This window comes from Protopterus annectens, chromosome 3.part1 (genome assembly GCF_019279795.1).
Source record: "Protopterus annectens isolate FY-2018-M chromosome 3.part1, PAN1.0, whole genome shotgun sequence".
NCBI lineage: Eukaryota > Metazoa > Chordata > Ceratodontiformes > Protopteridae > Protopterus > Protopterus annectens.
The window spans coordinates 687665064-687681346 of record NC_056732.1 but is presented as its reverse complement, the minus strand read 5'-3'; the positions used below and the strand labels follow the sequence as shown (position 1 = coordinate 687681346).

At 39.7% G+C, this 16283-nt stretch overlaps 1 protein-coding gene across 1 annotated transcript in view; it reads left to right on the top strand.

The window, feature by feature from the left end:
- Window positions 1–16283, top strand: part of EFR3A (EFR3 homolog A) — a 2300516-nt gene that overhangs the window by 1850427 nt on the left and 433806 nt on the right. The window contains exon 18 of the mRNA XM_044066245.1: window positions 1424–1491. Within this exon, the coding sequence (XP_043922180.1) occupies window positions 1424–1491 (68 nt within the window). The remainder of the gene's footprint in view (window positions 1–1423; window positions 1492–16283) is intronic.

The following is a 16283-nucleotide window of genomic DNA, read 5'->3' as shown; positions in this document are numbered from 1 at the left end:
ACACACACACACACACACACACACACACACACACACACACACACACACACACACACACACACACACAGAGGCATTGCTTAACATGGATAAAGTTTTCACTTCTGATGTTATTCCAGAACCCAGGTCTCTTACCACTTTTGTCAGACTTGCTTACAAGAGATGGTGGCTTAGCCAATTACCCACTGGCTTGCTTTCAGGAGGGATTGTGGTTTACTTTAGTATTCTTTGGTGCATTTACTTAAGTACTAACTGTAAAAGCTACCTCACAGTTTGATGATGCTGTTTTGTGAGGATGAGTGATGGATCTTAGAGAATAACTTGCAGTAGATGCTCTAACATTTCCCACCTTAATGTCTTTATTTCCTGTGGTTAATATACTGGTTTTGCTTTCTTGAAATTGGTAGGTGACCTAATAATTTCATGAGATGATATCCTAGATGTGTTATTCTGTAAAATGAGTGGATAGCATCTGGATAATCACTCCAATGACAGTTAAGTGTGAGAACATTTATGACATTGCACTAGAGGCATTCATACAATTGGATTATTAAAAATATTGGTGCCTAATACTGATACCGGAAGTAGGGCTAACTCCTACCGTAAGCATCCCATACAAAATCAGTCATCAGCAATGTCATTATTTTAAATACCTTTAAGGATGCCAGGTTAAGCTGTTGCTGCAGAATGCATACTTGGATACACAATATGTTGGTGTACTTGACCTTGCTGAATTTAAATATCTATAAACTGATCTGCCAGGGATGATATTACAGTTTGAAGCAGACCATCAAACTATAATTTTCTAAGTGTAATGTGCCTGTAAGCCCTCCTGTACCCCAAGTGTAAGGGCTTTGAGGTCACATCTCCTTGAAGAAAAAGAGGACAAATCTGTTTCACTTTCTTCTCAGTTGATGCATACTTGTAGGTAGTATTTGTAGACAATGGGTGTGATGGAAGAATCCTTGCATCAGGGCACACAAGGGACACAGTGCCCCCTGCAGAAATGCTTTAATTTATTACATGGTTTCTGTTACAGTGGGCAAATAGCTTGGTGAGACATTGTGGTCAGGTGGTCAGGCACTGGGAAGGTTCCCATTAGTCATACAAAGTATACCCCAGTACGGGCACCAAATTAAAGGAAAGTTATGAGGAATGATAGGGTGGGAAAGTGGTGCATATATGAACTACTTTTTAATGGAGTAACAGTTGAAGTCTTGATGCTAGGGCCTTACTTTATATGAGTATAATGTATGTCTGCCAAACAGACGTTGTCTTAATAGGTGTTTCCAGGTGATTGGCTGCTGGAAGACCATGGTCATTGATCATTTTTATGTGTCTAGGGAAAACCTTTATGTAATTTGTTGCAGGACCACATTTCAAAAATATAGTATTATCTTTAATAAACTGTACTTTTACTTTTCAGGTAATAGAAACAAGACATGCTGATGCACCCTATTTCCTTCCTGAAAATATTTTTAGAGAAAAGTACAGGTATGTTTTCTGCCCTTATTAAGCTGCTATTATAGTTTGCTACAGTAGTGTATGTTGATTAACCAGATGTCCATGCAGTATTACATGTAAACCCTTTTCTTTTTCAATATGTGTGCTTACGTACAATTGCATATGTAGTACGTTCATAGTTAAGTACTAGACTAGCTGTCCCTGTGGGTCATTTTAAGCCTAGCCAGTTTCCCTTTTGGTGCTCAAATTAACCTACTCCATTTGGTTGGAGATTGGCTTTTCCCATACTATGGTTGATAATTATATTTTTCCAGTAATGAGAAGGACTAGAATCTTACCATAGAGCTTAATATTAATTAAAATATAACTATTCATATTCAGTAGTAATGACTGGATTTACATGTAAAAAATACATGGTGTGCAGCACTAGTCCCAAGTCAGTGACTTGACTATTGTAAGTTGTCAATGCATGCTGCATTCACTTGTTCTAGTTGCCCAGATTATGACTGAAAGAGTCCTCAGTGATTAGTCCAGTGTATGCAAAACAAATTGAACAAAAATTCTTGACGTTAAGTTTTTATGGGTTGCATAAAGAATAAGGACTTTTATCCCCAGCTACATGCTAAGTAATGAGCAGTTACTGAACTGCACAATTGGAGATTTCTGTTTTGCATATTCCTGGGATTATATCCTGGAGGATGTGCACTTTCTCATTGATTTTTTTGAGATAGACGACTTTTTGACTATGATATGCAAGTTCATCTAATAGATATACTTACACGCTTATACCCATATACATACATGTGTATATACACACACACACACACACATATATATATATATATATATATATATATATATATACACACACACACACACATATATATATATATATATATATATATATATGTATATATGCACATATATATACATATATGTACATAACAATTGCAAAATTTCACAAAGCTGGAGAAGACAAAGAAAGCAATAAAAATGCATCACTCACCTTCTCCCTCTTCTGTGAGACTGACCTCCATTATAAGGTGCCAGGAACCTTCCTGTGGTGATATTCTGAGTGATGATCAACTAGCTGTTGGCAAACAGGTTTCCTAGTAAACCTGCTAGGGACAAGCCTTTTCTTAGAGGTGACCCAGGAGCGAGCAGTATGTATTTAATGACTTACTGAGGGTCATGTGTTAGGCATGTGAAGGCTGAAGGAATCAAACCCTCGGCTTATAGGGAGAAGCTTGTTAGCAGCCTTAAACTTCAGTGCTTAGCTGCTAGAGATTGTGGCTGAGGATCTACAGAGACTCCTTGGAACTTGGGGTAGTCCTTCCTCTTGTAGTCTTCCCAACCCCTCTTTGGTGTTGAGTGCAAGTGGTTGCTTGAGCTTCTTGTGAACCCTGAGGCCTTTGAATAATATACTGGACCCTACTTTTGTAGGAAGGAGTTTGAACATTTCCTTCTAAGCCTGGTATTTGATTTGTACGTTAGCTGTAGCATCAAAGGGGGACATGTTCATCTCCACCTTTTATAGGGAGCCCCCTTCCCTGACAGAAGCATTTAATTTCTGTCTTTAATTTGTTTTGTGATTCATATTTCTTAGTTGATAATCTGTGTTGGGCTTCTCTGTGCTGGGCTGCCTCCCAGCAACTCAACATCCAGTTGAAGCAAGCTATCTCAAATTATGTTGTTTTGAAGCTGTTGAGTGTCCTCTTTGCTGAACAGGCAAAGAGTTGGCAGCTTCAGAAAATCAAATTGATAGCTAAGCATACTAACGAGCAGACTGACTCTCACAGTATTTGCATTAAGCCCCCAGTATACATAAATGCATACATACATAAATAAAGATTACACAAGGCTGACTTGGAGCTAAATATACGGGGCAAAGTACGACTGCATATTTGAAGCAGTTCAACTCTATATAGGAACTTGTCACTGTAATCATAGTATCAAACGCCTTTGAGACTGTGCAGTATTAAAAAAAAACAGCTGCCACACTGAATCAAACCACTTATTCCTTGCTTGCAGAGTAGTGATGTTAAACCACTACACTAGTGAGTAGCTGTGCAAACCTTTCTGCAACTGTGTCGAGCTACTACTATATAGCTCTCTGGCGCCATCTTGTGTAATTACATATGTTATTTTTGATTTTCTGAAGCTGCTAACTTTTTGCCTATTAGTCAAACAGGATATTCAACAGCTTTGGAATGACATTATGTTGTACAAGGTTTCCTGCATCGACTAGAAGTTAGGAAGCCTTGCCTCTCTCCATTAGCCTCACATTGGGGGAATGTCCATGAGGCTGGTTCACAGTTAGGCCTTGGTGGATTTGGGCACCTCAGAGACCTTCCTTTCTGTTCTTAATCAGTACATGGCTTCCATTTAGTGCCTTCTAGTGCTGAGATTAGCTTGGAAAGCTTTGGAGGGCAGGTCTCAGTTTGAGTGGTCCCACTACCAATATTTCCAACCATTAGCCTTGCTTAAAGGACAGAGTTAATGCCTTCAGTTCCATTGGAGTCCATGGGGTGGGTGTGGCTCGCGGATGGCTGAGAGTGGTTGTGATCACCTCCTTGTCTTCCTCCAGTTGAAGAAGTGTGGCTGTGCTCCCTTTTGCTTCCTGGCCAGGGCCTTTTTTTCCCAGGTCCTGACAGTTTCATATGGAATCTTGCAGGAGGATTCAGGAGCTGCTGACAAACCTTCTGAATGAGTTTGAGTGGTAGTGGTTCTCTTTGGGGATTATATGGTTCATATAATATATATTCATATAACTTTCTGTGGAAATCCAAATGGTCCAGGGCACCTTATGCTGGATCTTTTCTCTACTTGAGTGCTGGATGAAGTCCTGCCCATCTCCAAGGAGTGGGAAGAATGGATACGCAACCCTGACTAATCAGGCATCCCTGTTGATGGAGTTGTCTTTTTTCTTCTTGGAAGAATCTTCCTTTTTGGAATCTTCATATTCATGTTTCATGAGTTTATATCTTGTCTGCTATACTGCCTTGACTGTGTGGTGTTGGACTTCATATGAAAGTTGCCCCATGCCTGCTAGCTATACATTAAGGTATTTTGGTTGTCTGGTATTTGCCAGCAGGGCTATTAGCCCTCCCTACCAAATTGGGGGGCACCTATGCCTTCTTTTGTCCTCCTCAAAAGGAAATCTCTCTCTCTCTCTCTCTCTCTGCAGGTCTGTCTTCTGCTTTTTCTATGCATGGGATAAGAACCAAGGCAACAATGACAACTTTCTGTCCTAATGATGGTGCAGCCTTCTTGGGGGGAGGGGGGGTATTATTAAAAGGGATGACTAATTTTTTGGTTGGATGGACTGTTTGTCTTCTGTTGTCTTTGTAAGTGCAAGTGTGTATGTGTTGGAAATTTCTCCATGAAAGGGAAAGGGAAGTGGGTTGTCTCTTTCAATGAAAGTTCTTGTGGTCAGTTTCTCTTAGGAATAGCTGCCTTCTTTGTCATATGTGCCCTTGATAAGCTGTTACCCACAGTCATTTGTTCATATCACTCCATTCCTAGACAGCTTTCCTGGTTAGTCTGCATGGATTCAGGACTTTTGATTAGATGTTTCCATTTACTCAGCCTTCATGCCATTGCTGGTATGATTCTCTGGTTCCCTTCACCACAGGGGATTTACTGTTTTGAATTCAATTCAGTCATAATGCCAGTCAGTGGCAGTCCTTGATGTTATATATATATTAGGTACGTTTTAAGCACATTAGAGGATCAGTAAAGATGTCCCTCCTCGGGTAATATAGACTATCATTTGTCTCTTTTCTTACGTGGTAATACTTCTAGCCAGGCTTGACTGCTGGATTATCCTTTAAATCTGGCAACTGTATTAATTGTTAATTTTAGGGATACCAGTTCTTTTCAGCTTTTGTTTTGCAGGCGGGTGCTCACTAGTGACAAAGGAATGGACTGATGGATGCAATGGATCAATTTTCTTACATGTTTGACGCATAATGTCATAGTGTATTATCATGAGCATGTGTCCGTCACTATACAAGGGAAATTTAAGCAAAATGCACCAAATTAAGTAAAACATTTAACGTGCCAAATGCATATTGGACAGTATAAACTCAGCTTGTTTTCTTAGGATAGCAAGCCAGTGAAAGAGCCACAGTAACAATGACAGTGGTCTTGGCAAGAACATAATTTTTTCTTCTACTCACTGATGGATTTCTTCACGATGTTTTGCCAATTGTTCCACCCCATTAACTTGTAGGAGGAAGACAGTAACTTTTCAAATGTCGCTGTCATCTTATAGCCACAGATGAATTGGCAAGGAAGTTTCTACAGGTCGTACAATAGATTTCTATATCCCATTCACTACACTTCAGAGGATCAAATTCAGCTTTCTCTTCTCATAATGAATTTACTTAGGAAATCAAGTCATTCAGCCACTGCTAGCTATAGAGGTAGGAAGAGACTGGGCTCATGATTTTTTCCTAATTCCATAAAAGAAATATCGGTGGAAGCCATTTTAGACCTTTCAAATCTTAATAGCATCACACACAAAGGCAATGAATTTCAAGATGGTGGGCACTAATAGTCTTTTGCCTCGTTTGATTGCCAAATTTGTATCTAGTATCCTTAGGTATTAAGGCCACTTTTCTCCATATTACTTTTCACAAATCCCACAAGCAGTTTCCTCTGATTTCACCTGGAAGATTTCTATTTTCGTATTGCCTTCTGGCCAGTTGATCTTTCCTGTACAGCAGTAGTGTTTACCAGCTGCTTGACCTAGTATTTCTTCACCTGACATTTTGCCCTTTCCCAGATGACTGTCTGGTTGTTGTGCAGTCAGTCTAGGAATCTGTGTCGATCATTAATCAGACTTCTCATGGCAAGAGTTTTCTGTGAAGCATTCTTTGTATTAATTTCAGTATCCTTAGAATGGGATGCAATTGAATATCAGCATTTTCTTCTTAAAACCCAGCAGAAACAGTAGATATTAAAATGTCCCTTAGAGCCCTGGAGTGCATGTCTTCATCCATCCTTGTGGTACCTAACACTATTTTCCTTTTGAAGAAACCTAATTGGTACCATGTTCATGAGAGCCTTGGAGTGCATGTCTTCATCCAGACTTATTTTACCCAAATTCTTATGCTTGGAGGAAAACTCTCTGGTATCTGCATAGGTTGGGGATTCTTGAGTTTTCAGGCATTCAGCTATTAACCTTCCTCTGATATGTGCTTAGTGAAAGAGTTCATACGATGGTTTAACCAGATAGACCAACTTAGGTCCCCCCCACCACCACCACCACCAACACTAAACCATAAACTGAGCATGGATTTCTCAAACTGTACTTGGGGAATCCAACTTCATAACATGAGGGTGCAGGGCTTATGGTTTCCATCTCAAAAGTAGCACTAGCTTTGAGAGCTTTCTAGTCATTTCTCTAACTAGAGGCACTCACTGACTGTTGTCACAGTCAGCACAATAGTCATGACCTGCATCAATGAGCAAGGAGGAGCCCATGCATACTTTACAGACTGACCCTGATAATCTAATCCCTGGGATCATGTTATCCAGTTAAAGCTAATGCTTCAAGTTATATACATCCCTTTTAAGGAAAGCCCTTAGCAGACACCCTAAGCAGAGAAAACTAAGCCTGTTGCAAGTAACAAACGGGCAGTAACTTTCTTTTCTTAGGATATCAGAAAGTTATAGAGTTGCTGTATGTATAATCTTATATAGTAGCGAGCATGGCCTTCTCATAATTGGAACTAAGATCTGATATACTCCTGTCTTCAGACTATTCTGATTCAAAAAGTACTTCTTAAAAATGTGTATAGTTCCCTGTTGGCCCAGATAGTCATGGCTCGTGCTTCTGACTCAGTTGTTGACTCCTCAAATTCTCTTGCCTGTGTGTAACATACTGTTACAACAGTAGCAAGGTAGAGTGGTTTATTTGAACCACAGATCCCTTATTGTAGTAGCTTTGGAGGATCTCTGGTTGTGATACAAGTAAGCTACAGTTTGTCTTCATGGATGTTATACATTCTAAAGGTTGCCATAAGGTCTGACACCAGAAAAAAAATCATACCACTGATGTTTGAACAAGGGCATAACCCACTTATCCTCAAGCTGTGTATGTTTAAATACCCCAGTAAAGATGGGACTGGCCAGCTCTTCCATTATGGTATATTGTTTATTATTACTGTATTCTGCTTTTTAATTTATCTTTACCATCTTAGCTTCCTGTAAAACAGTGTTTGTAGGGAATCCTTCACTTAAGGCTTCTAATGAATCCAGTACACCTACCTGGGATTTGTGCTTTGTCTGTGAAAAATCAATTTTTGCACCCTTTCAGCTTATTTCTTCAGCAGACCTAAATGTATTTCATGGAAGATTTCTTTGTTGCAGTTTACTCGGACAGAAAGATTTCTAAAGTGTGGTCATTGATGTGTAAAGAACCAGTGACTGTTTTCCATAGGTACTGTGTGTCATTAAGAACAGATTTCTCCTTTATGCTAAGTTGTTTATTTGCTGTCTTTGAACCAGTCTCTTCAGTTGCCTGTTTCTTTTTTTTTTACTTTAAGAAAATAAAGGAAGTCATTTTCCTATATTTTATTCACTATGGATGTGTGTAGGCAACTCAAAGCAATGCACTTTGTGAACCAGATCTTTGTTGTAGGCAGTCTTAAGTTGTTTTTCTATTCTATGAAAGGAAAGCAGAGTCGGCTAGTAACCAAACATAATTTTAGGTAGGCAGCTAAGTGCATTATTTCTTGTAATGGAAATTATAGCAAGACTAGTAGAAGAGATTAGAGATTACCCCACCATTTCAACACCTTGTACTGTAGCATTCTTCTAGAACATATCTGCATAAATGTTTCTGTTGCTGCCTCTTGGACTTCTAGTCATACATTTTCAAAATATTACAGACTTTGGTTCCAGTTGAAAGAGAGAGCAGGATTTGTATCAGCGGTCCTACAGGATATTCTGTAGACCACTCACCAAAGGCTTGGCCCTTCTCTATTGATGATATGAATTCTTCCAGTAGTGCTCTATGTGGTAACCATAAAAAGAGTTCTTTGGAGTACATCTATCATAACTGTAGGTGTTGAAATAGGATCATAGACTTCCTCACTCTGCCTACCTCCCTGTAATAGTAATGTGGGATCACCCAAACCCTAAACTCTGCCTGTTTTCTTAACTGTGCACCTTACCTTAAAAAAAAACTTTCTGTAACACTATCACCATAACACACACACAAAATACTAAGTCTGCCCCTTACTGACGCCATCTCTAACTCTAACCCACACATATACTAAATCAAAACCTTTACCAAACCCTTACTCTTAACCCTAAAACACACTTACCCGCTTGCAAACTTCCAACTTTATCACAAAGCCTGTTATCTTTGTTGAATAGCCTGCAAATCGCCCAGTCTGTCTTTCATACAAAACACCCACTGTTCACTTAGTTGCACGACCAAGTGAGCTGTAACCATATAAATCCATCAATCTATATCTGTATATCTGTTTATCTGTGGATGCATACATGTATGTATGCGCTCTCTCTTCTCTCCTTAGAGGTGTGTGTGTGTGTGTGTGTGTGTGTGTGTGTGTGTGTGTGTGTGTGTGTGTGTGTGTGTGTGTGTGTGTGTGTGTGCGTGCGTGCGTGCGTGCATGTATGTGTTTGTATCTGTAGTGTATAAAAGGAAAGATGTTCACTAAGTGCATAGCACATTGACACAGTTGCACACACATACATGTAGGTCTGTATATCTTTATGTCTGTATATGTGCATTAAGTTTTTAGCATAACTGCATCTTACTTCTTTGTGTCAAAAAATAATTAAATAAAAGTCAGGTGCTCAACTGTTCTCTTTCTGGAACATACTCCTCCCAATGACCTTGGCACAAGATTACAACTCCTATGGATGTTTAACCCTTTAAAAAAACAAACAGGCAAGGGAACTGACATCCACTTCCAGCTTATCCTGCTGATGTTGTGAATTCTTGCAGCACTGACTCAGTTATTTGAATATCTGATGTTAAAAGTGTTCCATAGTCACGCAGATGTTTCATTGAACAATTTAGCCTTCTCAATCTCTGTAAGAACAAATTAGAAAATTTTAAGCTGACAGGAATTACAAAAATATTCATCCATGGGTTTGACTAAAAAATTATGTGAATAAAGACTGTGAATACTAAACTTCATCCTTGGGTAGAATATCTCTTTACTTGTACTTCTAGGAAGAAAGGAAAGATGTTAAATTCTAACTCAGCTCCTTCCTGGTTGTGTATTTATAGCAACATTTGTTGCTCTTGACGAAGTATTTCATATTCTGCTACTTCAGGGAATAAAAGATGCTTTTTGTAGTCAGTGTTGTAGTATTGATTCTTGGGTCTTCCTGCCATGCAGAAACCCATGACCAGCCCGATTTCCAAAGTCTTTACATCATCCTTAGCTGATGGACATCAAACAAGAGTATAAGAAGGGCATTTGTTGGCTCCATCTTCCGTTTTTTCCAGCCATGCAGTCCAATGAGTATGCTCAAGGTCCATTGCTTAGCTCATTTTTCTAGAGAACATTCTTCTTCCAGTCAAGTACCCTGTTGGGGAAGTTTCTCTATTAATTTACTGTTCAGAAAAGTTGGCAATTGTTTCAAGTGTGAGAAATAAATCCCACATTAAGATTTTCACTCATTTTGTGTGTTTTGCCTGGGGCCTCACCTTGCTGTTTCTAACTATGCTGAATGTGCAAAATTCCATTCAAAAACATGAAAACATAGGGCTGTAGTACTAGTCGCTTACATGCAGTCTTCCTCTTCAGTTTCCCCTGTGTGGTGTTGCAGTTGACTGCTATCACAGGGCCTCCAGAGACTCCTACATTGGCTAGTATCATTCCAAAAAACGGAAAGACAAAAAAGCCAAGGACTCTGACATTACTGAGAAAAGCTTCATCTTTAAGCCATAAGTCAACCAATGATCCAGACAAGGTGCCTTTGCAGTCCCCTGGTTCGGCATCTATTAGACCCGAACTCTCTGGCGTGACCTCCTGGGAAGCCACCATGGCAGCCAGCCTACCTCTGTATGTTAGCATGGCACTCCAATTCAGGTGTGAGGTCATTCAGCAGGCCTTAGCGTCTGATGTCTGTGTCGTGGGTCTTGAGGAAGACACACTGTGTACCTCGACTACAGAAATTCTAACTGATGTTATGGTTGGATGGCCTCAACTTCAGGTCTCCCGTTTAAACGGACACCCAAACTGAAGAAAACCACTTCTTTTTCATTGCCACTGTCTTCAACCACTTCTTTACAGACCGAAGACCAAAGCATCCTAAAACTAGCATAGACTAGACGTTCATGGCCCTTATGAAATCTAGAGAACCTTCTCATGCTGCTACCTCTGAGGCTTCCCCATCCAAAAGAAACAGGGAAGTGGTCTTTCAGGAGTATGCAGATTCCTCTAGCTCTGAAGATTAGGAAAAATTGTCTTAGTCTGGGCACCTGCCCTCACAAACTTACCCAAATTCATACTCTAATATCCTCTCTTATACCCACTCACCCCACCAGAAGATATTTCCTTTGGTGATACCCTGCAAAGACTGAAGGAGGCTTTCAGCTGGGAAAGCAAACAGTTCTCACAGGCTCCGCTCTATTACAGAGAACTGCTAAGTTCACCTAGCTCAATGGCTATTACTCTTGTACACATAGTGTTGAATGATGTCTTTGAAGACCTTTACACCCTGATTTTAGACCCCCTGCTCCTAGGAATCCAGACAGGTTTTACAAAGTGCTTCAGTGTGGAAAGCACCTTTACAAAAATTCAGTGGCTGACCCTTCTGTAGTCTTCACTGACTCTACAAAGGTGTACCCAAGGGACCAACTAGACATCTTTTGCCTAATGACAGGGAGAATAGACTATTAGACAGATTTGGGGAAAAAAGCTTATACCTGTGCCAGCCTGACAATCAGAGCTTTGCATTGCCAGTTCCATGTGCTAAAGTACATTGAATCTCCCCTGGACAGATTTCTAGCTAAGACAGAATCTGTTATGGATAGAATCTTATCTAAGGAAATTCAGGAGACAGAAGCTTTATAAGTCTGCAGACACTGCATAAAGTGTGGCTATGACACCTTAGATACTTCTTGCAGAGCAGCTTTCACAGATTCTGTCATCCGCAGACATGCATGGCTCAGGATCCAGCCCCTGGCAGATGAGGTTAAGGGTGAACTACTGGATGCTCCATCAGACAAGGAATTTCTTTTTGGTCCTCCAATTGAACAAGTTTTTTAGAAGCTGGATAAAAAGGGAAAGAAAATTAAAACTGTGAAGGAATTGTACCTCTCTCCAGTGCTAGGGCACAGTAGGAATTACCCGTCACAACTTTGGCCTTTTTCCCCTAAACAAGATAAGGAAAGGCCTGCACCTGGCAAAAGACTGAGACAGTCCAAGAAATGGCAACCAGAACAGAGAGCTCCAAAGGCCCCACCCAGCACAAAGACCAAATGTGACTATGCTTTACCTCAGCCTCCCACACTTCTACCCCAAGTCCCTGGCTAGAAAACTCTTCCTTTTCCTAATCCAATGAAAAAACATTACCAGGATCCAATGGGTCCTTGGTGTACTTGATCCTTTTCAAAGAACTACCACACTTCTTAGGCATTCCAAAACCATCAAAAGAGCAGCAAAGCTTCTTAGCTCCTAACCTTGGGAAATTGCTTCCCCATGGATTCATCTAGCCTGTCCCTCCAGGGGAGGAGGCAAAAGGCTTCTGTTCAAGGATTTCCCCCAGTTCCATGAAAAGAGGGCACCTGGAGGCCCATCTTGGACCTCTGAAAGTTAAACAAGTTTCTCATCATCCCAAAATTCAGAAATGCTTATTGTAGATCAGTGTGTGTGTGTGATATACCTTTAAGAAGCATTCCAGTCAATGGACACGTGCATATAAGTACTGAGCACGTGCAGGCAAGAGTGCCATTTTGAATGAGCACCCAGAGTGAGAGCATGCAAGTAGGTAGTCAGTTAGTTAGTTCATTTAAGTTCAATGTTCCTGCCATCCATCCTGATGTGTTTGTGTACAATAAACTACTTAAACACCCAAGCCTCATCGTCATCTTAAGCACATAAGACAAGCGACATGGTGTCAGAATGAGATCGAGTCACAGCCATGAGACAACCAGTTAAAGTTGGAGGAATATACAGGAGCGAGTCATCCCTACTGTTCAAATGGCTCACAAAACAGGTCAGAGAAAAATTCCAGGTACTAAAATTCACTTAAATGATTTCTTTCACTACAAATAAAAAATAAAGCACTCAGAATACTCAAAATAATTTCTTATTAAACAAAATGTCTGAAACTGTGACATATTGATAAAAATAATCAAAATAATTACGAAAACGTTTGAAACAATATCTGAATTGCATAAGATGTACAAAAAGGAAAAACAACCATATTTTTTCACTATGTCCTACTTTTTCATACTGTTTCATATTAACTAAAGATATTCAAAGTATCTGAAGTTTGCAAGTGTGTGCATTATTACAGTGTAGTTATTTCGCAAAGTACAGTCATTTCAAAGAATATTTTGCAAAGTACAGTTATTTCAAAGCATACTTCGTACAGAGTACAGTATTTAGAAGAGTTTATTGTGCATTTGAATATTATTACAAGTACCTGGTGTGTGTGAATGCTCGTACATAATTACAAGGGCAAAGACTGCATTGTGTTTGGCAGAAGGATTTTGCAGACCTGCAAAACTTGTGTTTGATAACAATGTTGCAGAAAATTGGAGTGTGTGAGAGCAGGAATACACTATTTTCATATAGGCTGCTTTTTCTGACGACGACACACATACAAAAAGCATTTATGCTGCTTAATTTAGCTGGTTCAGAGGCCATTGAAAGCGGGTGTTCATTTGCGTATGCATCTGCTGTGTTTTCAGGGTAGGGGGAGGACCGCCATACTGTGGTACAGGCTGAAACACAGGAAGACCATGAGTGCTCAAAATGTAAATTTAGAGAAATGTGTAAACCCCAAACAAATATTACAAAGGAAAGGAACTTATTTTACATAAGGGATTAAAAGCCTGGTGAAACTTTTGCATCATATATAACTAACTCGAGAAATAAGGCAAAAACATGCAGATTTAGTGATTTGAGAGATGAGTTGCTAAAGGACAGGCTTGTGTGTGGTATTAACAATGATACAGTGGGAATGATTTTGCTTCAAGACAGTGATTTGATCTGTAAATAAGGCCATTGAGATTTGTCTGATATACGAGCTTACAGAAAAGCACACAAGTATGCTTACAAATGAGAACAGCTGTTGAAGGCACAATGACAAAGCTCATGTTGATAGTATGCAGCACATGGTTAAAAGAAACAGGCCCAAGCACATGGCAGCTTCTGCAGGTCCTGTAACAAGTCGTTGAAAAACCCAGAGTCTTTCCAGCAAATTCTAGGACATGCTCAGTGAAGCATAAGGTTGAGTCAGCAAAGTCTGAACATATACCCCCACCCAGCTTCATAGTCAGCTGCTGTAATTGTGGTGTAATCATGAACCAAAAAGGGAAAAGTGCTTAGCTTTTGGTCAGCAGTGTCATTCTTGCAATAAGTGGAATGATTTCAAAAGGTTTTGTAAATCAAATAAGACACGTTCTTTTATTAAAAGAGGGCATTCCAAGAGGCAAGTCAATCAATTAGGAAGCTGCGACCCTACTTTTTATGTTGATGGTGTGTCTGTGCTTGGGTAAACACTCAGTGCAGTAGATTTATGTGCAAAGAATGAAGTCTTTTGTACTGTTTGGATAAATGAGAGTCTTATAGAGCTCAAAGTGCAATGTTATGTCAACAGAAGTGTTTGCTAGAGTAAAAGCTGCAAAATAACTTGATTTGACAAGTGTGTGAAGGGTGTTGCTTATGGTGGTGAATAGATTCAAACCAAAGGCTCAGTAGTGTTTTCATGTTATTCTGCTGGGAACAGCTATTACTTGCTGTTTTTCATAGTCAAAAAATATGTGCAGTCATTATTAGGCCTCAGAGACAGTTTAAAAATGGGACTGCTTTCATTTAATAAAGAAATAAAACTCCCCCCCAGAACTCTTTGGAGCTCAGAACAACATCTTTCTACATACAACCCTAAAATCAAAATTAGCAAGAACCTTTATAGCTACTCCCCATCTGAAAGCTCGAATAAACGTCCCTTGGACATTGGAAATATTAAGCCTAAACACCACTTCAGAAATGCTGCAAAAACCCACCTAAACAATATTTGAATATGTTAGCGTAATCTTCCCCCCGATTGACTTTTACTGTGTTGCTCCTTGCCTAACACCTTTCTCCCTCACTTATACCATCCTTCTCCCCTCCTCTTCACTAATGTTTCACTCCTTTCCCCCCTCAGTAGCTTTTTAAGCTATTTAGCTTAACTCACGATGATGAACGTAAATTCTTTGGACTCGCAATGATGAACATAAATTGTTCTGCACTGTATTCTAGTAATCATTTTGAATCTGTTTGTCTATTATTGTAAACTCTGCTTAATTTTTGTACTCCTAGTAACTATTGTACATGTAGAAATGTATTCTGTGTATATGCTCAAATAGTTATGTAGATATGTTTGTGGAGCTTTTCTCCCCGGGTTTCCACTGAAAAATGTCTATGGCCCAGCTGGACTAACCCAGTCAACAAATGTCCAATAAATTAAATCCACCATGTAAGCCTGCATGACAACAGTTCAAATATCGCCCAAACAATTTTTTCTGTGTATGCTGATATTTTTGCAGGCAAACTACCAGTTGTGTACTCCATGAAGTTAGACCCAGAGGTTAGCCCAGTTATCAGACCAGCATGGAAAGTTCCAGTAGCTATGCAGGGCAGAGTCAAAACCAAGACAGAATGGTACAGCTAGGAGTAATTTTTCCAGTGGAAGAATCTACTGAATGGGTATTCTCCATGGTGGTAGCTCATAAGAAAAGCTCAGATGTTATCAGAATATGTATTGATCCAAGAGATCTGAACAAAACATTAAAAAGACCTTATCATCAAATGCCCACAGTCAAAGAGGTTGCTGCCCTCATGCCAAATGCCACTCTTTTCTTAGGTTAAAGAATTCATTTTGACAAATTTTGCTTGAATGAAAATCTGCATTGTTAACCACATTCAGTACACTATTTGGAAGGTGCAGATTTCTGAGAATGCCATTTGGAATAAATTCTGCCGGTGAAGCCTTAGCGTGCAATGGAGCAAATTTTTTCAGGCTATCCATGGGCTATTATAGTAGATGATATTCTAGTAGGAGGCAATGGTGAAGTCGAACATGACAGAAACCTCAAGAAAGTTCTGGAAACAGCATGTGAAGTAAATCTTAAGCTGAATCCTCCAGTTCAGGCTTATGACCATATCCTTCCAAGCAAACAGCAGTTCTCGAGATGCCAGCTCCAGACAATGTGCAAGTCCTACAACATTTTCTTGAAATGGTCAACTGTCTAGGCAAGTTCAGTCTAGATTTAAGTCAACTTTCAACTCTCTTAGTGGAGCTGACATGCTAAGATATAATTTGTTCATGATCAGAATGGCACCAAATGGTATTTGATGTCCTGAAACAGAAAATTGCTAACCCACCAACTCTCAGCTACTATGATGTTCACAAACCAGTTACTCTTTCCTGTGATGCTTCTAAGTTTGGTCTAGGTGCAGTCATTCTTCAAGAGGTTAGACTAGTAGCCTATACATCGAGAACTCTTACCCAAACTGAGTTGGAATATGCCCAGATTGAGAAAGAGCTTTTGGCAATTATGTTTGCATATTCGAAGTTTCATGATTATATTTATGGAAGACCTATCCAGATCGATA